The sequence below is a fragment of the Leptopilina boulardi genome, unplaced genomic scaffold (genome assembly GCF_019393585.1).
Source record: "Leptopilina boulardi isolate dan_hultmark-lab unplaced genomic scaffold, ZJU_Lbou_2.1 LbouV2_332, whole genome shotgun sequence".
Taxonomy (NCBI): Eukaryota; Metazoa; Arthropoda; class Insecta; order Hymenoptera; family Figitidae; genus Leptopilina; species Leptopilina boulardi.
In genome coordinates, this window is record NW_026137899.1 from 3,458,433 (window position 1) to 3,485,064 (window position 26,632).

At 29.7% G+C, this 26,632-nt stretch overlaps 2 protein-coding genes across 4 annotated transcripts in view; one reads left to right on the forward strand and one right to left on the reverse strand.

The window, feature by feature from the left end:
• The window catches only part of LOC127285399 (dynein axonemal intermediate chain 7-like), a 236,925-nt gene that overhangs the window by 166,682 nt on the left and 43,611 nt on the right, over positions 1–26,632 (reverse strand). For all 3 annotated transcript variants that reach the window (XM_051311391.1, XM_051311392.1, XM_051311390.1), the window contains exons 10-12: positions 17,300–17,585; positions 17,137–17,232; positions 14,472–14,693 (exon numbers count right to left, since the gene is read on the reverse strand). In XM_051311391.1, the coding sequence (XP_051167348.1) occupies positions 14,472–14,693; positions 17,137–17,232; positions 17,300–17,585 (604 nt within the window). The remainder of the gene's footprint in view (positions 1–14,471; positions 14,694–17,136; positions 17,233–17,299; positions 17,586–26,632) is intronic.
• Positions 1,673–12,215, forward strand: LOC127285413 (uncharacterized). The gene is made up of 8 exons (XM_051311416.1): positions 1,673–1,809; positions 2,174–2,304; positions 8,394–8,600; positions 8,691–9,093; positions 9,259–9,510; positions 9,603–9,835; positions 9,892–10,044; positions 10,230–12,215. Exons 5-7 carry the CDS (start codon positions 9,267–9,269, stop codon positions 9,961–9,963), a joined length of 549 nt encoding a protein of 182 aa, XP_051167373.1. The 5' UTR covers positions 1,673–1,809; positions 2,174–2,304; positions 8,394–8,600; positions 8,691–9,093; positions 9,259–9,266; the 3' UTR covers positions 9,964–10,044; positions 10,230–12,215.

The window sequence follows — 26,632 nt, forward strand, 5'->3', positions numbered from 1 at the left end:
AAATGCCCGAAAAAATCGATTTTCAATGCAACAAACCGCGCATCTCTAGCTTCATTAGACTTTTTACAAATGCTCTTCAATGATAGACACAACTGATTAAAAAAATCGTAAAAATTTTAAGTAGAAAATAGGTGAATATAAAAATTGATCAAATTAGTTTGAAACTCTTTACTCGGGGGTTTATGGGGTCGCTGATTACGAATTTAACATCAGATTTTTAAACGAGTTTTAAGCAAATCCAATCAATTTTAAAAAATTTTCCGCCATATTGGATCCGCCATTTTGAATTTTTAAAATCTAATGTCAGATTCGTAATCAAAGACCCCAAAAACCTCCGAGTAAAGAGTTTCAAGCCATTTCAACGTGTAGGAGCATCATTTTTAACTTGTTAACTTTCAAGTTAACATAAGGACATAAGGTCCCTTTTAACTGTCCAAGTCACATATATTTAAGAGTATATCCTGATAATTTTCAAACATTTTATCCAAAAATTTATAATAATATCTGCTGCCGCACATTGTAGGTTGCGAATCCGTCTTAAGAGATTTGTATACTTTGTGGAAATCACAATTTCTATCTGAAATTAATTGCACAAAGAATATACTTTTTTATATGTATCTCTTCTATGTGAACCTCATTGCCATAAGAAATAAGTAAATTACTAATTTTTGTAGGGGTATGAATAAAAAATATGATTTTTTACCATTTTTGCTTCCTCGTGGAGGAAGCTTTGTAGCCCTTTCGTTTATAAAATTTTTAAAATACCTGTGTGGAAAAATGTTGGGGAAGTCTAGAGTCCAATGATTTCCCGATCAGCAATAAACAAGACCGTCTAGTGTAGACGGTCTGGTTAGGGCCTCACCATGGACTAATCAGACGGTCTTATTTGAAAATGTTTCAAGTCAAATATGTCCGTCTTGTAAGTCGCTGCTTAGACCGTCCTGATTTGCCAATGACCGTACCTAAACGCTACTTTATTTATTTTTTTGCTAATTGTATTGCTTTCTAATGAAAAATAATAATTTCCTTAACATATTTAAGTATATAAAAATAATAATATTAATAATTTTATTATATTTATATCATTTATGTCATTATTTTTTATCATCAATATAATAATTATTTATATTATATTATTAATTTTTTGTTATCATTATATTATCATTAAATTATTATTTATTAATTATCTATGAAATATACATATATATTTTTAAAAAAATGCAGCGAAATTTTTTTGAAGTATATATGCAGTTAAGAAGCCCTCTAAAAAGGAATCCTATTCCTTTTTTCATTTTCTCAAAATACATCATCACAGATAGGTCTTTTTTTCTGCCTCTAGAGTGGTGTTACCCCTTAATAGGGAATGGACAATATTCAGCGGGACAAATAGTATAGGGTCTGCAACAGTAATCCTGACGCGGTCCCTAGTAATAATAAGGCAACCTTATCCGAACCTTAGGATATATCCCTAGTAGAAATTACGGTAAAATGCCGAAGCTCACCACTGGCATTGTATTGGCACAGTACAATCTACCAGTACTGGTTTCCGGGAATTTTACCAGTACTGAAAGGTAGTACTCATCCATTACAATGCCAGTAATATATTCAGATCAGCATTTGAGGCATGCGCAATTGGACTATTAACTATATCTCACATCTGCGTCTTCACGTCACTAAACTAGAATTCTATCACAATTGCAGTTAATTTATTTTTAAAAATAGTGCGTGTTTGTTTTTTATTAATGTCAAAATGTTTGATTATAATGCAAAACAGGAGTAACTTTTTTGATTTTTTCATTAAAGAGGAATGTAAGTATAGAAAATATTTCATATTTTAATAGAGAATACATAGAACGCGAGGTTATTTTCTATTTTCATAAAAGGTTATTTCAATAAATAAAATGTAAAGGTTACATAAGAATATATAATTTGTTAAAATTTAGTTTACAAGTATGAAAATAAAATTTTGCAAAATTATGTTTTCTAAAAAATGTTTGTTTGTAGTTTTTGAAAATTATTATATGTATAACTAAACCTCAAAAGATACAGTTTTCAATTTTATTTTATTTAGTCAATAAACTAAATTTTTTAATACTTGGAAACTCTTATTAAGTATTATTATATATTATTTATGTTAAATTTTAATTTCTTTAATTTTTTAAAACTATTTCAGAAAATTTTAATATAAAATGTTTGGACAAGACAGGAAAAGATTTATAAATCGCGACAGAGTTGAGAGACACAGGTGTTCAAAAAAGTTGAAATTGTCTGATGACAATATTTCGCAGGAAGAATCTTCATCTGGTATGTATATGCTGCAAATTAAAATTTATTTATGAAAAAATATAAAATTTATTTAAAAACTAATGTTTTAAAAAATGTGTTAAACAATTAAATTCATTAATTCTTTACAAACTTTCTGAAATTATTTAATGAAACTTTTAATTAAGTTTCATTTTAAATTAAAAAAAGAATATAGGATAACTGCACCAGTGGTGGATCAACTGCGAGAAAAATGTTCATTTGTGTTTACACGTTTGTAAGTAAATGAACCGCAAGTGTCGGTAATTGTTAAGAAAGTTATACAGATCAATATTACAATTTAAAAAAATTTTTAAATTCATCGCGAAGAAAGCAGGACAACAATTACTAAAGTGGTGACAGAAAACAAGAGTTTTTCTTAACATGTAAGTTAAGAGTATATTTTGGAATAGAAAGCTTTGGAGCCATTTTAGGACAATTTTTAACTCTTTTCACAATAGGAGGCATTTCGTTTCATCCCCATAGAGCCCTGAGAACAATATTTACGTCTTTAAGTAGCGCGTGTCCATTGTTTTGGGGTGATCCACGACTGGAACCAAAAAAATAACAAAATCTAGTGGTGGATCAGTCCTACTTTTCGCCTGTTGACGCATTGTTTTATTGAAAATTTTATGAGTTAAATTTTAGTTAACACTAATTCAAATGTTTATTAATTGTTAACACCTGGGGGTCGATTACGTAACTTTCCCACTTCCCACATCTCACTTCCCACATTTTACATCCCACATCTCACTTCCCACATTTTACATCCCACTTCCCAAATCCCACATCTCACTTCCTACATTTTACATCCCACATCCCATATTTCACATCTCACTTTCCATATTTCACATCTCACTTCTTACTTCCCATATTTCACATACCATATCCCACTTCCCATATTTCACATTCCACATCTCACTTCCCACATTTCACATCCCACTTCTCACATTTCACTTTTCACATCTCACATTGTACATTACACTTTTCTTATCACGCTTCCCACCTTTTATATCCCACTTCTCACATCTCTCCCATTTCCCACAAGATGTTGGATGTGGGAAGTGGGATGTAAAATGTGGGAAGTAAGATGTGGGAAATGGGATGTGGGAATTGAGAAGTGGGATGTAAAATGTAGGAAGTGAGATGTGGGATGTGGGATGTAAAATGTGGGAAGTGAGAAGTGGGATGTAAAATGTGGGAAGTGAGATGTGGGAAATGGGATGTGGGATGTAAAATGTAGGAAGTGAGATGTGGGATGTAAAATGTGGGAAGTGAGATGTGGAATGTAAAATTTGGGAAGTGAGAAGTGGGATGTAAAATGTGGGAAATGGGATGTAAAATGTGGGAAGTGAGATGTGGGAAATGGGATGTGGGATGTAAAATGTAGGAAGTGAGATGTGGGATGTAAAATGTGGGAAGTGAGAAGTGGGATGTAAAATGTGGGAAGTGAGATGTGGGAAGTGAGATGTGTGATGTGGGAAAGTTACGTAATCGACCCCCTGATTTCAAATTGTTAAATTTTTGTTGAATTAAAATACCCAGAATTAATAAATGTTATTTATCATTGAAACTGAAGCTTTAAGAGTTTCTATTTATTTATTACCAAAAATTCTAATAAAAAGATGATTAATTAATATTTAGTCACATTATACCTATAGAAATGAAAGAGGAGGGGATATGGATAGGAAAGTGAATTTGAAAATCTGTCCGTAAAGCCTTATAAAAGTTGCAAAACGTCTCAGTCTCGTAATTTTGAAATGCAATGTTTTTTAGTATGATTTTTTAAGTGATCCACCATTGGAGGAATCTATAACCATGACTGATGCAAACAGTGATCCAGAATAGGATCATTGACAAATTATCTTTGATGGAGCATTAAAGTAAACGTAGGTGTCAAAATTAAGTCTAACCTTGAAGGAAATGTCTATTGGAACTATCTGGTCCATAATACTATAAAGAATAACCTCGAATTTGTCTAAAAACAACCTATACAGAACTTCAAAGTCAAAATAAGAAAGTTAAGGGGCTTAACTGATCCACCACTGGTTCAGTTACCCTATTCTACGAATTAATGTTTTGTATAAAATAAGTTTAGATAAACCAAGTGTCTCTCATAGCCATGATGATAAAAATATTTATAATTTTGCACAAGTTAATAGCTGCCACTACGATTACCAAGATTGTGATAAAATTACATATGAAGATTTTGATGATGCTGATGATACAGATGATGATGACGATGATTATGTATCTTGCGACGAAGACGAGCAGTTTGAAGACGCTGAAGACAATTTATTTTTGGATTTTGAAGATGTAATGATCTGACTTTTTATTGCCAAAGGATTTGCTCGCCGGATGGAGTCCGGGTACCTATTTTGACTAGTTATTTTAAATCTCGGTAGATGGCGTGAAGCGCCATCTATGTTTCGATTCATTTCGGAACTATTTCTTACTATGATGTAGAGGAGAGGTGTAGTCATCAACGAGACTTTATTTAAACCTTCGAAAGAGAATATATTGTTTAAATAAAAGAATAAGCAAATATACAAAAATGAATTATTACATAAAATAATATAAGAACAAAAGAAGCTATACAATGCAAATAAAATACTAAACTCTAGAAAACATAACGATAAAAGAACTAGCTATTCTAGAGGAGCGTTTGCTGAGCTCCGATCACGCTCGTCATTAATCCAGAATCAAACGGATTTAAACATATTTACCACGTTCGCGAAGATGTTGATCAGGACGACGCATATTACTTTCGCGTGAGGTACTTTCTAGAATTTACCTCCTAGACGACGGTACGGACGGATACTAGGGTCGTGCACGCTTGGTCGATTATTATTCGTAATCGGGAAGAAGCTAGAGATTGGATTCGGTTCCAATATTCATGGCCGACGCGATGCTAGTGCGAAGTAATATTCACTAGTGTGTTCCGCAGAAGCACCTACAGGAACAAGTACAGCTCCTTCTAGGAAGTGAGGAAGGCTCTGGTGTTCAGAGTGACGCACCTCTACTAAGCACCAGGTGCCAGAAGTGAGTCGCTTCCAATCGTCAGAGAAGCACCTCTAGGCGAGTCGGAAGAAGACTGAGGAAAAGGTGCGAGACGAAAGGTCTATCACTAGCAGCTAGGTGACAGCGAGTGGTGGGGGAAGAGAGTGACACTACTACTTACGCTGTCTACTTTCTCTCTTTTCGCCGGGCGACTATACTACGATACTCTATCGTTACAAAGACATTTATGGGGATGAGTCGGAAACCGAGAATACTGACGAAGAAATAATTGACGATTTTGAATATTCAGATGATGAGCTTGACGTAAATGATGAATCTTCCGAAATGGACATAGTTTCCGAAATAAGAATGTGGGCACAAGGAGGTCAAGTACCATTGACTAAAGTTGATGAAATTCTTAAGATTTTAAGAAAAAATGTGCTACCTCAATTACCAGCATCTTCTAAAACGTTGTTAATAACCTCTTCAGCTAAATATGTTATAACGGAAATGGAAGATAAGGATGGAGGAAAAGGTCAGTTTGCTTACCTTGGAATTGCTTCAGGTATTAAAAATTGCTTGAATGTGAATGAGCACAAAAGTGATACAATCTCTCTAATTATTAATATTGATGGAATGCAACTTTTTCGGTCTAGTAATAACCATTTGCGGCCTATTACTGCAAAAATTTATACGCCTAATAATATTTATAAGCCATTTTGTATTGGACTTTTTTTAGGAAAATGCAAACCAAAAAATATTAAAGAATATCTGAAGGATTTCAAGGAAGAGATGAATCGTTTATTCGAAGAAGGTTTGACAATTAAAAATAGACACTTCAAAGTTAGAATAAAATGTTTTGTTTGTGATACTCCCGCTCGTTCATTTGCAAAAGGTACCAAAGGACATGGAGGATACTACGCATGCGAACGTTGTAAAATTAAGGGAAAAAGAGTGAAATCGAAAAAATCTAAAAAGAAAGGTTATCGAACCGTTTATCCATCAACTAATGAACCTTTGAGAACCGACAATTCGTTTAGAGAAAAAACTCAACCTGAACACCATAAAGAAGAATCAACACTTCTTTCTTTAAAACAAACAATAAATATAATTTCCATATTTATTTTAGATTTTATGCATTTGGGATCAGGTGTTATGAAAAGAATATTAGAATGTTTGACATCAGGTTTGAAGACAAAATTGAGTGTGAGAGACAGACAAACATTATCTGAAAGATTGAAAGCATTGAAAAATCAAGTTCCAATTGAATTTCCGAGGAAACCTCGATCTTAAAAGTTTCTTCCGAAATGGAAGGCGACTGAGCTTCTTTTCTGTCTCTTATATAGCGGTCCAATTGTTTTTAAAAACATTTCAAGTCCTCGACTTTCCTAGCATTTTCTTTTGTTGCACGTAGCTTGTCGCATTTTGTGAGATGAAGAATTTGCTATTTCATGGAACAGTTTAGCAAAGCATTATTTGATCTGTTTTTTTAAACTTTTAAAGCATACCTATGGAACTTCAATGCAAGTGATGAACATGCATAATCTGATTCATTTAGCAGATGATGCAAAATTCTTGAATTCTAGTTTTAAAAACATCACCGCTTTTCCATTTGAAATTTTTTGGGTAAATTAAAAAACTTGTTCGCAGTGGAAATAGAGCCTTGTCTCAAATTTTTCGACGGTTATTTGAAATGACTGTAAACAAAAATCCATCATCGCCACCTGTCATACAAATAATTGAAACCGAATCCGTGACAGAAGATCGAACGAGGATTAAAAGCTCAAATACACTAACTTAACTATTTCCACATCTTATCCAGACAACACTATGATGCTTTCTAGCAAAAAGATTTTTAAAATCGCTGACATCGTTAAATTAAAAGAATATCATTCGTTAGACAAAATAGTAATTGTTGGACATGTATGGGAAAAGAAGAAGTCTATTTTTGATTACCCTCGTGATTCGAGTGATTTATACATGTGAGAAATGCAGAAGGATGCAAGGAATGTGGTGAAAAGTTATTTTTTAACTGATATTAATCGAAAAATGGTTGTCATGTGAGTGAACGAAAATTCTGAAAAAAGAATCTATGCAATTCCTTTATTGCATCACTGAACTATGAATAGGGAATTTTTATCGATATCTTTTTTCATTTAAAATCGATAAATTGGTTCTAAATTATATTAGAAAACAATAGTCATCAAATTCATTTTTAAAAAAGTATCAGTTATTTTTCAATCTTTGAATGGACGTATTTTCGCGCGCTACAATTACTTCTATCTTTGTCTGCTAAGTTTTGCCTGCCCAATAGACAAATGTTAAATCGGCAATTTGCCGTACGCAATCATCTGTGTATACACCGTTTCACCATCTATTTCTCAGATAGCATCGCTCTGACAGAAATTGTGGAGGTAAAGTCATGTAATTATGTTACCTTTTATATTTTATATTTATCAATTTCTTATAGTACTAAATATTTTTCTCATTAAAGTGTTGAAAATGCGATAAGATTCAGAACATGATTTCTAACCTCAACCTCATTTCTTCCCTCAACTCTAACATTAACAACCTCAAAGTTATAGACCGCGACGCGTCAACCACGTGTACTCACACTGCTTGCACAAATAAATTAACACAAATAATTAATTGTCCAGTGTATTTTATATTACAAAATATTTTTTTAAATACATTTATTGCGTTTAAAACATAATTTTTATTACACTATTGGATTACAAGCAAATAAATTTTTATCGAAAATCAATAGCTACGTGTTGCATCAGATTTTTTATTCAGTGTTTGTGTTTTTTTTATAGAAATTTTTCTGATAAAATTATTGCTATTGTTGCTTCTATTTTATATGACATTAACAAATATATTAAAACTTTCAATACTCTCTGTAATTCAGATGTAGTGAAAAAAAATTCATGACGTAATTTCTAACCTCCAAATTTTAGAAAAGCACTTTCTACATGTTCTTTTACAAGGTTTCGTGTCTAAACTTTAAATAATTCATCATCAAATTGTACCACATAGCAAAAATTATTTTTTATTGCATACACACATACATAGATACTTTGTTATATTTGAAGGTTACTAATGGAACACGTGAAAATGAATATCAAAAGTTTGCACAAAAATACAACCCATGTTGTTGTGCAGTTCATTAAACTAAACAGTAAAGTTTTGTAAATATCCACCCATCGTAGAATGTAAATTTATTGATGAGTTGGTTGAAACTTGAAAACATCCTGATCCAAAGTGGGGAGAATGGGCTGTAATTTTATTAAGAGAAGGAAGTAAGAATAATATTAATTATTAAAATTATAAATCCGATAAAACTTAAATTAATGTTATTGAATATTTAACTATTATTTTACTTTTTTAAGGTTCTTTTCAACAAGGAATAAGGCGCCAGGATAAAGCCTTCGATAGCGCAATTGTTGATACAAGTACCTTTGAGGAAAGTTGCTTAAGTGATGAACCTCGAGAACATTCCGATTCAAGTTGCGATGAATCAGCTGATGCCATTTTAGCCGAAGCGAAAAATGTCGTTGCCATTCAGTGAAAAATAATTTTACTAATACAGAATCTGAAAAATCTTTGGACAATTCTTTTGACGAAGAACACGAACGGATCAACAACGATTATATAATCAGTCCAGAAAATCATTTAAAAAATCAGCTCAAACTAAATCAAAATTTAAAAGTCCTTACGCTTCTGCTTCCGTCATAAGAGTTAATGGTGCGAAAAATATCGCCAATTCGCAACGTAAAGTGAATGAGACCCAAGGTATTTTTTTTGTTTAAAAGAAATCTTTTAAGTTTTCAAATCGGTATACATTTTATGCATAATACGTAAATAAATCTTTTTTCGATGCTTTTATGTTTACTTATTTAAAATTTTGCAGAAATGATACTTCATTAATAATATCTTTATTTTTTTTAACATTTACAGCGAATGCCATGCCAGTAGCTTCTTCGTCAATCCATTCAGTGATAGAAAACTTTCCAGATGTAGAATCTGAAGAAGAACTCGAACCGAACAACAACGAGTATAAGCAGTCCGAAAAAGCATCATTTACAAAACCAGCTCAAACAAGAGCAAGAAAATTTAAAAGTCCATATGCTTCTGCTTCCGAAAGAAGAGTCACTGAAAATTCTAATCATCGGAATAGTAAAAAATGTGCACACTGCAGAAATGATACTGGTAAGTTAGTTTTAAATTAATTATTTACAAATTTTTTTTTAAATTTACACAACATTTAATTATTTTAATTATGACACTACTTCTTATTTCAGATTTGACTGAAGTGTTCACAAAATCGATGGAACTTTTAGAAAGACGACTTTTACATCATATTAACAGAAGATTAGACACGTTGTCAGATGCGGTAGTAATAAATCAAGCTGCAACTACAATCTCTGAAATTACGGAGAAACCAATTTTGAAAACTTTGCCAAAAGAAACGGTACAAGATTTTAAAGATTTTGACCAAACTCTCAGTAATAATGAAGAATCTCTACTTCATGTGGTAAGTTTTTGATTTTTAATTTAATTTTATGATTTTCTTTATTTTTATTTATGCAGCACGCGCGAAATCAGCCAACGTTGCAATCCGTATTATATTACCGAGAATCAGTAAAAAGGAAGTTCAATTAAAGTACAGTAAGGCAGGAAAACCATTTCACGGAATATCAAAGGATAATTTTTCCGCCACGACAACATTTAAATCTTTAGAAAGTACGTAAAAACAACTTTAAGAAGTAAATTAAAAAAAAAATCTAAACCTCCCGATCCGTCATAGATAAATTCTTCCCATAAGAAATAACTTGGGATAAATTTATCTGTCACTCATCGGAAAGTGGATCATTACAGACTAAATAAATTTTTAAAAATATTTTTAAATAATGTAACTTTTTTTCTAGGAGTTCTTTTGGATATATTCAAGAACGAAACACAAAAGACGATTGGAACAGCGGTTAGTAGATGTCAAATGTAGGCTGTCAAATGCTGTTGATCGGGAGGGAGGAAAAAAGAAACGGATGCAAGAAAATGCCCGTCAAGCAGAGTAAATAAAAATCTTTTAATTAGTAATCCTAAATCTAAAAATTACAATACTATTTTAAATAAATCTAGGTAGCCACTTAAGAAAAGATATTTTAGTTTTCGTTTAGCAAGATATTACGTAATGATGTTGTGAATCGTGTGACATTATTATCGAAGAAATTAATGTCGTCAGAAATCATATTTGCCTCTCTGCTAAGTCTAGCAATCAATGAGTTATTACCATAATTAGTTTTGTGAAATGCCACCGAAAACAATGTATATCGCCTAGAAAACATTCTGGGCACTTATAAATTTATCATAGAGAGAAGTGAAGGACAAAAGATAGCTCCATTCATAAGTCTATACAAAAAAGCCATATCTGCAAAGTAGAACCGTGAATTTAACAATGGTATATTTAATACCGATATAAGTTCCCTGTAATCATGTGTTTGCACGTCAAAGGGGATATTGAGTAATCTCGCAGCAAATCTAAGAAATTTGTTCTGAACACGTTCAATTCTGATTATATGGAAGACGTAGAAAGGTGCCCCAATGATACATGCATATTCTATAATTGTTCTGACAAGCGTCAGGTACAAAGTCCTGATGGTCAACATGTTATGAAAAACAGAGGCACATCTCATTATAAAACCCAAGACTTTAGAGGCTTTTGAAACAGTCTCAGTAATATGATCATTAAATACTAAATTACTATTAAATACAACCCCCAAATCACGCACCCTCTCTACTCTCTCGAAAATATGACCATCAATAGTGTAGTTGTTTAAATATAAATTTACACTACCTTTCGAAAAGGTTACAACAAAACTCTTTTTAATGTTTATACTTAAATGATTTTTAACACACCAATTTTGGGGTCTTTTTAAATATCTTTGTAACTTTAAAATATCTTTTTGAAAGGTAGACGGATGAATCACTGTATAACACTTGAGGTCGTCAGCATAAAGTAAAAACGAGGAGTGCCTGAATATTTGCTTAATATCATTCATATATAAAATGAACATTAAGGGACCTAGGCGTGATCTCTGTGATACCCCAGAAGTTGCTAGAAAAGGATCGCTAAATTCACCAACAACCCTTACCACCTGAATCAGGGTTGCACAGTGACGCGTCACTCGAGGTTTTTGACGTATATTACGTAAAAAATGTAATATACGTAAAAAACCTGTAATAAATGTAAAAAAATATGGCGGCGGTCTGGCGATCAATAAAAAATATGTAAACAAATATTAGTATCACAGAAAAGCAACAAATTAATTATTTTAAAACTTTTAAAAAATAAGTATATGGATATGAATGCACAAAATCGAAAACGCCAAGCAATTCCTTGGCAAAGTTTAAAATTTTCACGCTTGAAAACTGATGAAAAAGGAGTATTTGTCATAGTTCTCTTGCACCCAGGACAAAATGCTGCATTTTTCCCATCGAGTTTCACCAAAACATACGACAATTCCTTCCAAAAAGAATTTCGCGGCCTTCCACCTCTACGCATTTTATTTTTCGCAATTTGCAATTGTGCCACTCAATTTTATTTTCAGGATCACGGAGTTTAAGCGGCCATTTTGATAAAGTAAATTACGTAAAAAACTAAGCACGTAAATTACATACGTAATATACATGTAAAAAACCATGTAATTTACGTCAAGTATATTACGTACGCAACCCTGCACCTGATACCTGTCAGAAAGATAATTTTTGAAAAAAAGAACAATATTGTCAGAAATGCCTAGTGATTTCAATTTATTTATAAGTATATTATGGTCCACCTTATCAAACGCCTTCGATATATCAGCATAAATAACATCGATTATTTATACATATAATATTTATATATATGTCAATAATGTAGCAATAATAATAATTATTTAATATATTAATTAATTATTCATGTTATTTATATTTTATTGTCATTTAACGTACGAAAATGATAATAATAATGATAATAATAATATAAAAAATATTTTATTTACCCATTTTTTAATTAATTATATTATTATAATTTTTTGTTTTCGTTAACTGTTTAAATTTAATGATGTAGAAATTCTTTATTATAAAATAAAATATTTACTTTAATTAAAATAAAAATTTTATTTAATTTTATCAAAATAAAAATTCCCCTTTTTTAAATTCGGTGATTTGGATAGGCGGTATTAATCCAGTACCAGAAGATTACTGGTTGATGGTTCTACACCAGTACAGATAAAATTCATTAAACCAGTACCGACAAGCATTACAAGCCAGTACAGACCCACTACTGGTACTACGGCAAATAGTACTGGACCAGTAATTGCGCGGTCGTATATTTCTACTAGGGATAGCCGGATTAAAAGTACACGGGGTGGGGTACTGGGCCGGTGGAATTTTCGATACCGGCCCAATACCGGCATTTCTGCCAGCTTGGTAACGAGATGGTCATGGATGATAACCCGGGAAATATCCGCGTCAGTGCTGGTGAACCACCGGTTCTTGTTCTTATTGTTAGTGTTTTAATACCGATTTACTGCCGACAAACCACCGGCGGCGTAACGGGTCGGTCAACAATGATAAGGCTGCTCACACATGAAAAGATGGAACAGTGTGCAGGATCGTGTACTCGGTCTTGTGCACGGTCGTGCACCGATCTTGCACATGTTCCTTCACCAGGTCATGTACAAGAGCAGCAAGTGAACATGTCAAAAAAATTGGAACAGCGATCTTGTACAAGAACATTTACAAGAATATGTGCAAGAACATGCATATGTTTATTCATGGTAACTAAAGAAATCAAGATCTCAAGTCCATGTTCGTGTACTTGTGTAAGATCGTGCGTAATTTATGTACATGATCTTGAGATTTCCCTTACAGTTTATAATTAAAATCTTTAATGGCTGCCCAGTAGTTTTCTGTGGCTTATATAGCTGCACAGTTATTTTTTGCATGTGAACAAAGAGTCTTTATGACCAAGTTTTTTCAACCGGGCCGGCAACTATCAGATCCGGGATCAGCAGGGTACCAAAGTACTCTATAAGCTTTATTTGAATTCGCCTCTCATAAGCAGGTTTAAGGTCAGCGGATGTGGCGTCGACTTTGCAGCCCTATGGTCCGGAGTTCAATTCCCCGTGTTTAATGTTTAAATTAAATTATCTAATAATTAATATTGTTTAATATATAATATATATGAAATGTGTTGTTAATATAAAATGGTAATCTGATATAGTGCTAGCATAACGTCGGCAGAAATATTACCAAAAAAAAATTTTTAATCACCGTCCCAGTACAAAGTCGATAGAAATGCCGGTACCGGACCAGTATCGAAAATTTCACCGGCGCGGATATTTGCCGAGTTATCATGCATGACCGGACCGGCTCCACGCCGGCGGAAATGCTGGTCTTCTGCCGGCACATAAAGATGCACATTTAAACAATTATTAATTTAATTATTTGAGATCAAATTTTTTCCCTCGCCGTAATTGAAACAATTTTAAGATTTCCATTGACTTCAATTACGGCGGGAAAAGTATCTTCAAAATACACGTAACTTTGGTCACCGAAATTGCACTGAAAAGAAATTCTAGTTAGAATAACAAGAATTCTAGTTAGGGTATATTTAACATTTTGATTCTGGTTAGGTTAACCAGAATTCTGGTTATTTTAACGAGAATTCTAGTTAATTCAACTAGAATTCTGGTTAACATAACTAGAAAGTAATGTTAAATATAGCCTAACCCGAATTTTTTTTCAGTGTGATACAAACGCGCCGTAATAGAAAATTACGGTATTAGTTTTAATTTCTCATATTTGTTTAAATAATTGATTTTTATAAAGTTAAAATTTTTTTTAATATTTAAATAACATAAGCTTTTAGTTTAATATGTCTTAAATTGACTTTAAACAATTGAAATGTCGAATTTTCTATTTCAAAGATGTTTTGACTCGAATCGCACCGTAATTAGTGCCTTTACCCTAGTGGAGAAGAAAATAAAGAATCTTTTCTTGTGGTCTATAAATAAGATAAGTAAAATCCAGTCCTTGACACAGGTGGCTATAAAATAGTTTTGTATGCAAAATCCTATATGGCTATTACAAACAGCGAAAACTACAGTATGATGTTTGAAAATTACCTGCTTAGCAATACAACCATGCAACTCCTTGATCTGAATGACAATTTGTCGAGGGACGCGAGTTGCGTTCCATCGGGACCATGCGAATGAATATGCGGTACACAATAATCCCATACATGCTTGCAAATGTTTTTCAATAACTGGATGTTTAATCGGTAATCCTTTGACGTAACTGTACGCGTCATCTTCCGGAAAGAGGTCGCATCCACCATTCCGCATTTTCTAGAATCATTATGCGATGTTATATTTCATTTATTAACTCAAATATACTTTTCTATATAATTATACACTTTAAAAAAGTCGTGCAATTTTTTTTATTTTTAGGGGAGAGTGGGGAGTTGTGCTCTGATTTTTTTTTCGATCAAAACTATTATATAAATTTTTTTATTATTCTATTATATAGAACTTTAAGTACACGTACAAATACAACTTTTGGCATGATCGATTAATTAAAATTCAAAACGGAAATAGAAATTTTGCTTGTTTTCAAAAAAAACTTGTTTTATGACTTTTCAAAAACAGTGGTTGTGCTCCACCGTTGAAAATTGAAGAAAAAAACCTATTTTTTAGAATATTTTTATTTAAATCATGAAATGTGAAAAAGTAAGATAAATTACATGAAATAAAGTAATAGAGAAGATAATAAAAGATTAATTCGTTAGCCCCAAGTCGAATGCACGCAACTTTTACAGACTTTTGGAAAGTACGTAACTTCCACAGCCGTTTTGGAAAACACGTAACTTTGTGGTACAGAGCAGAATGTACGTAACTCTGAGAATAGTAATTTGTATTTTGTAAAAACACAAAAAACCAACATAAGCGAGTTCCAAACGATTCTCAGAGTTACGTACATTCTGCTCCGCACCACAAAGTTACGTGATTTTCAAAACGGCTGTGGAAGTTGCGTACTTTCCAAAATGTCTCTGAAAGTTGCGTGCATTCGACTTGGGGCTAACGAATTTTAGATAATTTAGATAAAATTAAATTATTTTAAAAATAATTGAATTAAACTAGGTAATTAATATTATTTACAGTGACTACAGATGTAAAAAGTCTCATTTTACTGAATAACCGTAAAATGGAGTAAAGTCGGTGATTGTTACAAATAAATTTTAAAAATTTCTTTTTATCTTTTCTAAAAAAAAAATCCTATAATTATGATTATTTTGGTTTGTATGGACGTCAAACATTACTTTGACATTTGTTTCATTCATAATCAATGAATAATTTTAGTGAAATATGTGGTTTTATACAAATGTTCATTTTACATTTTCACTAAATAGTTTTGAAAACATGATTCTAGAGCTCTATTACAATTTTTTTAAGACAAATCCGATTGAACAACGTATTTCAAACATCCCTGGCATGATTTACCAAAAAAAAAATTGTGATAAAATAAATAAGAATTTAAAAAAAAATTTATTTACAAATATTATTGAATTCGGGGGACAAGTCGGCCAAAGTAAAAAACGAAACAAAATTATATTACTTTCCTTTTCTACTTGTTTCTAATCTACAAAATGTGAAAAAGTGAATGTTCCTTTCAAATTACAACAAAAACAGCGGGAAAAAAGTATTATTTGTATAATTTTGTCAAAAAATATCAAAAATTAATTTTAACCTCAATATTCTGAAGGTTAGACATTCATATAATGCAAAATGCTATTAAATATTTATTTAATCGTTATTAAATGTTCATTTTGACTTTTTTATATCACTATACTTCCAAAAATTGACTTTACTTAATTGGGAGGTTCAATTAAACTAACATTCTTGGTTTGCCAATGATTATTTTTTTAATGATCACCGACTTTACCCCACATTTCAGGGAAAAGTCGGTGACAATAAAAAGGCGTATAAAAATTTGTCTGAAAAATAAATAAATTTTTTTATGTAATAATATTAAAGAAGAGGAGTGAAATTTTATATATCAAAAGTATTAAAGTTGTATTTTATGTTTTTCTCATAATTTTTTAAGAAAAACTTTAAAAAATCGCTGACTTTACCCCATTTTACGGAACAATATTTAAATTTCATAAAACAGTCAAATTATTTATCAATAATGCAAAATTAAAATAGAGAGTGCGTATTAGAAATAAAAACTGTTAAATATGATGTGAGGCACAACTCCCAACTAACACTGGAGCACAACTCCCCATTTCTACATTTTTAAAATAATCAGAATAATTAATACATCGTATGTTTATGCGATTTTTTTTGTACGTCGAAAAGTTATTAATGACAGATAATTTTTATGCATTAAACATTGTGATCACTATAAAAAATTAGTGGAAATGACCTAACCATTAAAAGACAAAAAAACTTTTAGAAAAAAATTTTAACTCACTATCTAGAAAGACACGAAAAATGCTTCCAGAGATGACTGGTACCAATTAAAAAGTTAGTTTTTAACGAGAAAAGAATAGACTAATAGTTGAAATTTGTTATATTAATTGCCATAATAAAAAAATTAAGATGGAGCACGACTCCCCACGAGGCACAACTCCCCACACTCCCCTACTTATAATTTCTTTATTTTTAGTCATAGAAAATAATACTTATGGAGTATTTTTTTTTCGTAAAAAATATTGAATTGAAAATAATTATCCTAAGTATACAACTAAACTAAAAAATTAAAGTAAAGTAAAAACAAAAAATTACAAACTTTAATTAACAAATGAAGTTTCATGTATTGGTTAACAATATTTTGTAAAGCATTGGTATTTCCTCCAACCAGAGAGTGTAAACAAACCAAGTCTTCCTGAAAAATATTTTTAATTCAATGTTTTGTTAAGACTATGCAGTTTTAATTGTTAATGTTAACAAACCCTGACTATAAATTCAGCTTGAATAATGGCAGCAGTCACACTTAAAATTACACCACCACCTGTACTTTTTCCAGATTCTGGTTTCATTTCCCAACTTTGAAATGGTAAATTAACAAATCTAAATGCTGCCAGTCCATGAATTCCTAATCTGCCAGTTCTGAATGTTATTATTTGTTTTTCTTCGTTATATTTTATATCATGAACATCATTGGTAGACCAGATTCTTTTTTCCGGTATCCAATGTGCAACTAATGGCGGTTCAAACCAAAGAACTGAATCAGGAAGTCTATCAAATATATCGCACTTTATTTATGAATTTAATTTTTATTTATTATTATTTTAATAGTTAAAATTATTTAATTTAAATATATTAATAAAATAATAATTATAACAATTGTATCGTTTAACCATCAGAGAACACACTAGGTCAATTTTACCCACACAAAAAATTGTTGACTAAAAAGTTGTTTAATAAATTTGAAAAGTGTGATTGTGCCAGAAAGTAATAATAAAAATATTCTTAAAATTAACCTATGTTTCTAATCTTTAAAAATAATGCTACACGGAGAGAAATAGATGATACGGGGTACTATCTAGATAGTACCAGGTACCATATTTGATCTTACATATACGGACGGCAAATCTACTCTCTTAATTTGAATCAGTGAAATTTCACTGGTGAAATAGCTAGAAGTCGGTTACTGAATCATTTAGTGAAATTTTCATTGAAAATCAGTCATATATCACTGATTTCCAGTGAAAATTTCACTAAATGAATCAGTCAATCTGTTTTACCCATTACCGATAATACAGATTGACTGATTCATTTAGTGAAATTTTCACTGGAAATCAGTGATATATGACTGATTTTCAATGAAAATTTCACTAAATGATTCAGTAACCGACTTCTAGCTATTTCACCAGTGAAATTTCACTGATTCAAATTAAGAGCATTTGAACCTTCGTGACGTCACAAATCATGGCGCATGACAAGCAAACTTCTCAGGTATGTGAAAAGCACAATTTTGAATATTTTTTAAAAAAAACCTTTTGGAAAATGTTCAGAATAACATAGACTCTGTCTGTTATGTGCGGAAAATTCAAAATTTTGCGTTTAAAACGTTTTTTAAACAATGTTTAAGTTGGATGTCACAAGTAAGGAAAAATACACGAATTGCCTATATGTAGGCCATTTTTGGAAAGACCAGGAAAAAAATTGGAAAATTCTTATGTAATTTATCAAATATTGCTTCCTCGTGGAGGAAGCTTTGTAGTCCTTTCGTTTATAAAACTTTTCAAAGTGGCGGAAACAAATTTTTTTCTTTATAGAAACATGTTATATGAGATCCTGATCAATTGTCCGGATGTATGTATGTGTGTGTGTGTGTGTGTGGATCCCTTTTTTGTTTAGAAGATAACTTTAACAGGTTTTAATAGATTTAGTTAAAATTTTGTAGGCTCATTTATCATATTAATATCTCAAATCTGACCAAAGGATTTTAAAAAATACCCCAAAAAAAAAATTTTATCGTCTTTTTTCCAAAAATTTTTTTTTTAATTGAAAAAATTTTTAAATAGTAAAATTTAAGGTTATATATAATAAAATCGTATTCCTTACGTCAAGACGAATCGATCGATTTATATAAAGTATATATTTGAGGTAAATGTAAAGAATTAATAAAAGTTAAAAAATCAAAAATTCACATTTTGGCAATAAAATTTTGCTTTCTCCACGAGGAGGCAAATTTTTTTGATGATCGTAAAGAGGAAGCAAAATGTTCATGTAATGAACATCTGAATTTACAACTTGTTTAAATTAATTTTATTATAAATAATAATAATAATTAAAATTGTTTATTACTAATTGAACAATAAATTGTTGTTTTTTATTCACTTAAAAAAAAAACATACAATAATGCAGGTTTTCCCTAATTTTGAAATTTACCAATTTAAAAATTGTGAAGCGTAATATTTAAAAATTGAATTATTTTTCAATTTTTTAAATCAATAATTATTTGAAATTCAATCTTTTTTTGTACAATATTGAAATTAGCAATTTAAGAAATTGTCAAAAAATTGCTTTTTCATATGTTCTTTTTGAAAAATTTATATGAAAAACAATAATTATTTATTTAAAAAATTGAAGAATAATCTGCTTTTTAGCCATTATTTTTTACAACATTGAGATAAGTAATTTGAAAAATTCTCCAAAAACTGCTTTTTGAAAAATGCAATTTATATGAGTTTTTTTAATAAAAACGAATAATTATTGATTTAAAAAATTGAAAAATAATTCAATTTTTAAATATTACGCTTCACAATTTTTAAATTGGTAAATTTCAAAATTAGGGAAAACCTGCATTATTGTATGTTTTTTTTTTTAAGTGAATAAAAAACAACAATTTATTGTTCAATTAGTAATAAACAATTTTAATTATTATTATTATTTATAATAAAATTAATTTAAACAAGTTGTAAATTCAGATGTTCATTACATGAACATTTTGCTTCCTCTTTACGATCATCAAAAAAATTTGCCTCCTCGTGGAGAAAGCAAAATTTTATTGCCAAAATGTGAATTTTTGATTTTTTAACTTTTATTAATTCTTTACATTTACCTCAAATATATACTTTATATAAATCGATCGATTCGTCTTGACGTAAGGAATACGATTTTATTATATATAACCTTAAATTTTACTATTTAAAAATTTTTTCAATTAAAAAAAAAATTTTTGGAAAAAAGACGATAAAATTTTTTTTTTGGGGTATTTTTTAAAATCCTTTGGTCAGATTTGAGATATTAATATGATAAATGAGCCTACAAAATTTTAACTAAATCTATTAAAACCTGTTAAAGTTATCTTCTAAACAAAAAAGGGATCCACACACACACACACACACATACATACATCCGGACAATTGATCAGGATCTCATATAACATGTTTCTATAAAGAAAAAAATTTGTTTCCGCCACTTTGAAAAGTTTTATAAACGAAAGGACTACAAAGCTTCCTCCACGAGGAAGCAATATTTGATAAATTACATAAGAATTTTCCAATTTTTTTCCTGGTCTTTCCAAAAATGGCCTACATATAAGCAATTCGTGTATTTTTCCTTACTTGTGACATCCAACTTAAACATTGTTTAAAAAACGTTTTAAACGCAAAATTTTGAATTTTCCGCACATAACAGACAGAGTCTATGTTATTCTAAACATTTTCCAAAAGGTTTTTTTTAAAAATATTCAAAATTGTGCTTTTCACATACCTGAGAAGTTTGCGTGTCATGCGCCATGATTTGTGACCTTAACATTGTTTAAAAAACGTTTTAAACGCAAAATTTTGAATTTTCCGCACATAACAGACAGAGTCTATGTTATTCTGAACATTTTCCAAAAGGTTTTTTTAAAAAATATTCAAAATTGTGCTTTTCACATACCTGACAAGTTTGCGTGTCATGCGCCATGATTTGTGACGTCACGAAGGTTCAAATGTTCTTAAGAGAGTAGATTCTATCAGTTACTATCCAGATTGTACGGAGTAACATCTTGATTGTAGTAGGTAACATAACCATACTTTTTGTAATATCTTTGATAAAACCGAGTAGCATAATGATAGTACCGGATAACATCTACTTTTTACCATCTTAAGATCATAAGTTCTTACCATCTATTTCTCTCCGTGTACTTTCTCACATAAAATATTTAGATTTTTCTTCATTTATAAAGTGAAACATTTTTTTTTAAGCTTTTATTACAGAAAATCAACTTAATTTTATATACTGCTAAAGAGTTTATATAATGAATTACTTATCAAAAGGGGAGAGTGGTCAACAATGAGACATTTTAATTTTCTAAAAAACGACTTAAAAAAGCTCGACTAAACTCTAAATGTAAATCAAGTTTATGTATAAACACACTGTCTCCAGAAATTTTAGTTATTATTATTATTTACAAAGAAAATTGAAAAAAACTGTTTTTGGCACATCGGAAAAACTTGAGCCTCTGGAAAGTAAAACCACACATAAAATTTTGACCGCCATGCTAATTCAATGGGTCAGAAGTTTAAGTGTTGTTTTACAATGTGTTTAAAATACAGTGACACAGCCGCACAAAAAAAGTTCTGATCTGTGAGTCTGACTATGTATACTATATGTTTTTCTGGTCGCTGGATCCGAATCCGAGGTCTGTTTTACCCAATCAGATCAGGATTTTGAATTATCATCGAAAAAAAGATTTTAAAAAATAAATTTTTTTAACAACCTTCTTTTCTGAATTCTACAAACTTGGACAATAAAAAACTGTTAAGTACCAATAATTATCTTTATTATTGTATATTGCTAAAAATATTTATTTTTGTTTCGTAAATGATACTGGGGACAGGATTCCTCATGACGGTTTGGCTTTTTAATTTGCATTTTAAAAATAATATTTAATTTCATAAATTAAAGTGACTATAGGCTTTTGTTTGTAAACACTAAAGTTACTTTTTCTCGTTGAGTTCATTACAATATGTTCAATTTATTTCTTAAAAAACACAAAGGACATGAAATTGAACACTGAAAGAAAATAAGGCATTTTATTTGTAATGTCATAAGTTAAAAAATTGATTTTTAGAAAAAAAGTGAGACTTGGGGAAATTGTTGTCCTACTTGATAGTAAAATATTCCCAAAAAAATTTTTGACTTTTTTAAAATTTTGGGGGTCAATTTTATCAGTTTTCCCTGACACCGCCTACTATTTGAATTTTTTCTGTCTATGAATGCAATAAAAAAAAATTTGGCAGGTATGTTTTTTTAAGGATTTTTCATGCTCTTTCCAATGGTAAAAATTTCGTTTTTAAAAATTTTTGAATTTTGACCTTGATTTTCTATAATAATTAAACTTAAATTTGCTATTTTCACTAAAATCGACGCGTTTTTTTTAAATAAATAATTGCAAACGATAGGTGAAGTTTTTTCCGATCTGTATATAAATTTTCAGAAAGCCGATTTTTTTTGTTTCCAAGATATTAAATATCAAAGATTTTTTGTCCTTGCGCGCCAGTGTAAACAGCTACCCGACGTGGTATAAGTCGACTTCCTCGCCGCGCGCGCCGACATAAAATCTTTGACATTTAATATCTCGAAAAGAAAAAAAATCGGCATTTTGAAAATTTATATACAGATCGAAAAAAACCTCAGCTTTCGTTTGCAATTATTTATTTAAAAAGAAACGCATCGATTTCAGTGAAAATAGCAAATTTATGTTTAATTATAGAAAATCAAGGTCAAAATTCAAAAATTTAAAAAAACGAAATTTTTACCATTGAAAAGAGTATGAAAAATCCTTAAAAAAAAAACCTGCTAAATTTTTTTTTATTGCATTCATACACAAAAAAAATTCAAATAGTAGGCGGTGTCAGGGAAAACTGATGAAATTGATTCCCCTTCTATCTACCCCAAAATTTCAAAAAAGTCAAAAATTTTTTTGGGGATATTTTACTATTAGGTAGGACAACAATTTCCCCAAGTTTCACTTTTGTTCGAGAAATAAATTTTTTAACTCAGGACATTACATTTAAAATGCCTCAATTATATATAACAAAATTTTGTAAACACTTTTCAATTTAGGAAAAACGTGTCAAACTTGAAAAAATTGATATAAAATATATTAAATCTCAGTAAAGATTTTGTAGAATTACTATAAATTATGTTAAAGTTCATAAATAATTACTAAAATTTGAAATACATTTCTTAAAGACTGAAAAATATTTTCAAAAGTCTATTATTTTTTGTATTAGGCCAGTGAATAAAGACAAAAAGTACCACTAATTGTTTGCAGGCTGTTCTAAACGGATTTCGGTAGTTTGTGGGGGTAGTATAAAGGCCCCATAGTTTGCTCTCGATTTCCGGTTGCAGAAATTGTTTGACCCTCATTGTAAATAACAAAAAACCTTTTTATAATATTTATCATTTTTTATCTTATAGTACACAAATTAAACTTTGTGAACTGTGAATTTGAATAAAAAATATTAATAATTATAGTGTCAGGAATTTTTTGAAAATAAAGAATTATCTCCTCCCCCCTTTAAGCTACAAGGTTTTTCTTTTTTTTGAAATTTTTTTAAAGAAATAAGAAAGTCAATGGCTTTTATTTCAACTCGATAGATTAAAAAATGTCAGAGTAATTGCAATTGTTTATAACTAAAAAAATTACCCTTTTTTCTTTATCGATAATTATTATGCAATTAAATAATGAAATTCGTTTATTTTTTTTTGTACCCGATAGTACCACTCGTCTAGAGTAAAATGAAAGAAATAAAATTGCATTCGCTCCATATCGTTCTGTAGAAATTAGGTTTAAAAACAACATGTTTTTAATTAACAAATGGAATAATTTATAAACTATTCATCCGATTGGGTTCGAAAATTTTTCATTTTTAATCGTTTAAATTCAATAACTTTTAAACAAGTTATCCAATTTTAACTTCCGACCCACCATTAATTTAGGTATTTTTAATACCTTTTTTTCTAATCACAACTTTTTCCTCTAAAATGTAAAGGAAAGCAACGAGCTCTCAAAATCCACCTTTCACCAACTTTGACCATTGTTTATAACAATTTCTTCAACCGGAAATCGAGAGCAAACTATGGGGCCTTCATACTACCCCCCAAACTACCAAAATCCGTTTAGAACAGCCTGTAAGCAATTAGTGTCATTTTTTGACTTTATTGACTGGCCTTTATCAATATTTCCCATTTTTACACGTTTTCTATAAATTGAAAAAGATTTACTAAAATGTCTACTATACTTATAAAATTTGTTACATATTTTCTTTCAGTGTACCCTTCGTGGAGAATTATCCATATATTTAACAAGGGGAGGGCAAGGGATGTTTTTCTTAAAAAGAATTTTTGTATGCCATCTAGTAGGGTCATATATATGTAAAAGAAACTTTTTTCACAAAATGCTAAGGCGCACTATAGATTAAAACAATGGAGAGGGGCGCATGATTATTCCCCAAATTTCAATTTCATAATTTTCAAGACAACGAAATTCTTATTATCGAAATGTCATTTCACATAATTTTTATATTGCGAAATACCATTTCATATAATTTTTATTTTTTCGAATAATCATTTATTATAATTTTTAAATAATAGAATTATCTACTGACATAATATTTATTTTGCCGAAAACTTCTTTAGCATAAACTTCATTCTTCCGAATTGTTATTTTTTACAATAATTAATTCTCCGAATGATTACATAACCTAAAATTCATTCATACTAATCGCCATTTAATATAATTTACATGTTTTTGAAATGTCATTTCACATAATTTTTATATTTCGAAATAACGTTTAACACAATTTTTATTTTTTCGAATAATCATTTATTCTAATTTTTAAATAATCAAATTACCTTTTAACATAATTTTTCTTTTGACGAATGACCATTAATTAGAAGTTTTAAATGTTCGAATTTCAATTATCTAGATTTTTCATCTAATCACATTTCCATTTAGTATAATTTTTATTGCTTCGAAATACTATTTTACATAAATTTCAATTTTCTAAATTTCATTTGTTATAATTGTTATTTTTCTAAAATTCACTGACACTATTTGCTATTTGACATAATTCACAAAACACAGAAAATTCAAATGTCATAAATTTTGTTTTGCCGATATAAATTTTTTCATAATCTCTATTTCTTATAATAGTCACTGTACATAAATTCCTTTTTTCGTATTTTTAAATAACATATGATCCAAACAACAGAAATTTCATTTCATCTAAAATATCACGTCTTAGTTTTTAAGCAGTTGTTTCCCATCTATGTGTTTTACATTTTTTGATTAAAATAGTCGGTAAAGAAGATGTAGATTATACATAAACAAAAAAAATCTTTATTTATTTATTTTGAAAAAAATTTATATTATAGGAATTGAAATAGGAATATACATAGGAATGTACATTCCTGTGTGGATGTGGATTCATATGATAATTCCGACTTAATTTCCTTTTCAAATTCCTGTTCCAATTACGTATACGATTTTGTATAGGAAACCATATGGCTTCCTATATAGGGACCCATGTGGTTTCCCATATGGGAGCCTATGTGGGAATTTTCAGTGGGGTGGATTTTTGAAAAATAACAATTATAACAAATGAAGTTTAGAAAATTGAAATTTATGTAAAATAATATTTCGAAGCAATAAAAATTATACTAAATGGAAATATGATTAGATGAAAAATCTAGATAATTGAAATTCGAACATTTAAAACTTCTAATCAATGGTCATTCGTCAAAAGAAAAATTATGTTAAAAGGTAATTTGATTATTTAAAAATTAGAATAAGTGATTATTCGAAAAAATAAAAATTGTATTTAAAGTTATTCGAAATATAAAAATTGTGTGAAATGACATCTCAAAAACATGCAAATTATATTAAATGGCGATTAGTATGAATGCATTTTAGGTTATGTAAGCATTCGGAGAATTAATAATTGTGACAAATTCTATTATTTAAAAATTATAATAAATGATTATTCGAAAAAATAAAAATTATATGAAATGGTATTTCGCAATATAAAAATTATGTGAAATGACATTTCGATAATAAGAATTTCGTTGTCTTGAAAATTATGAAATTGAAATTTGGGGAATAATTATGCGCCCCCAAGGGAGAAATGCGCACTTGAAGATTCGCGAATCTTTAAATGCGATTTTCTCCGTTGTTTTAGTCTAGTGCACCTTAGCATTTTGTGAAAAAAGTTCTTTCATATGACTCTACTTGAAACAGCATAAAAAAAAATTTCAGAAAAACATTCCGTACCCTCTTCTTGTAAGTAATGTTTAATTATTTCAAATAAATATTTTCTTTAAATTAAATTATAAAATATTTGTTTGAAATTATTGTACATATTTCTTACAAATAAAGAATTTTATTAGCATTTTTTAAAAAGGTACATTTGTCGCAAATAAATAATATATTTAATTCAAATTAAAGTTTATTTGACTTGAAAGCAAGCACACAGAAAGAAAATCCTTTGCAATAAATGTTAAAAATGATAAAAAAATTTAGTATATTCTTTAGCAAGTCATGGAAACTAAGGCTATTTATTAAAAATGAATATATTTGTAGCAAGAGCTTTGTAGAAACCATTTTAACAGAAATTTAAATTACGATTCTAAAGTTCATAAGAAAGTTTTCTTATTTGTACTAAAACTATATGAAAAAGGGAAGCGGAATTAAAAAGCGCGCATTTTGTTTGCTAAAACTATACGAAAAATTGAAAACGACGTTAAAATAAAAGCAGAAGATTTTTCATTATGTATTTGCA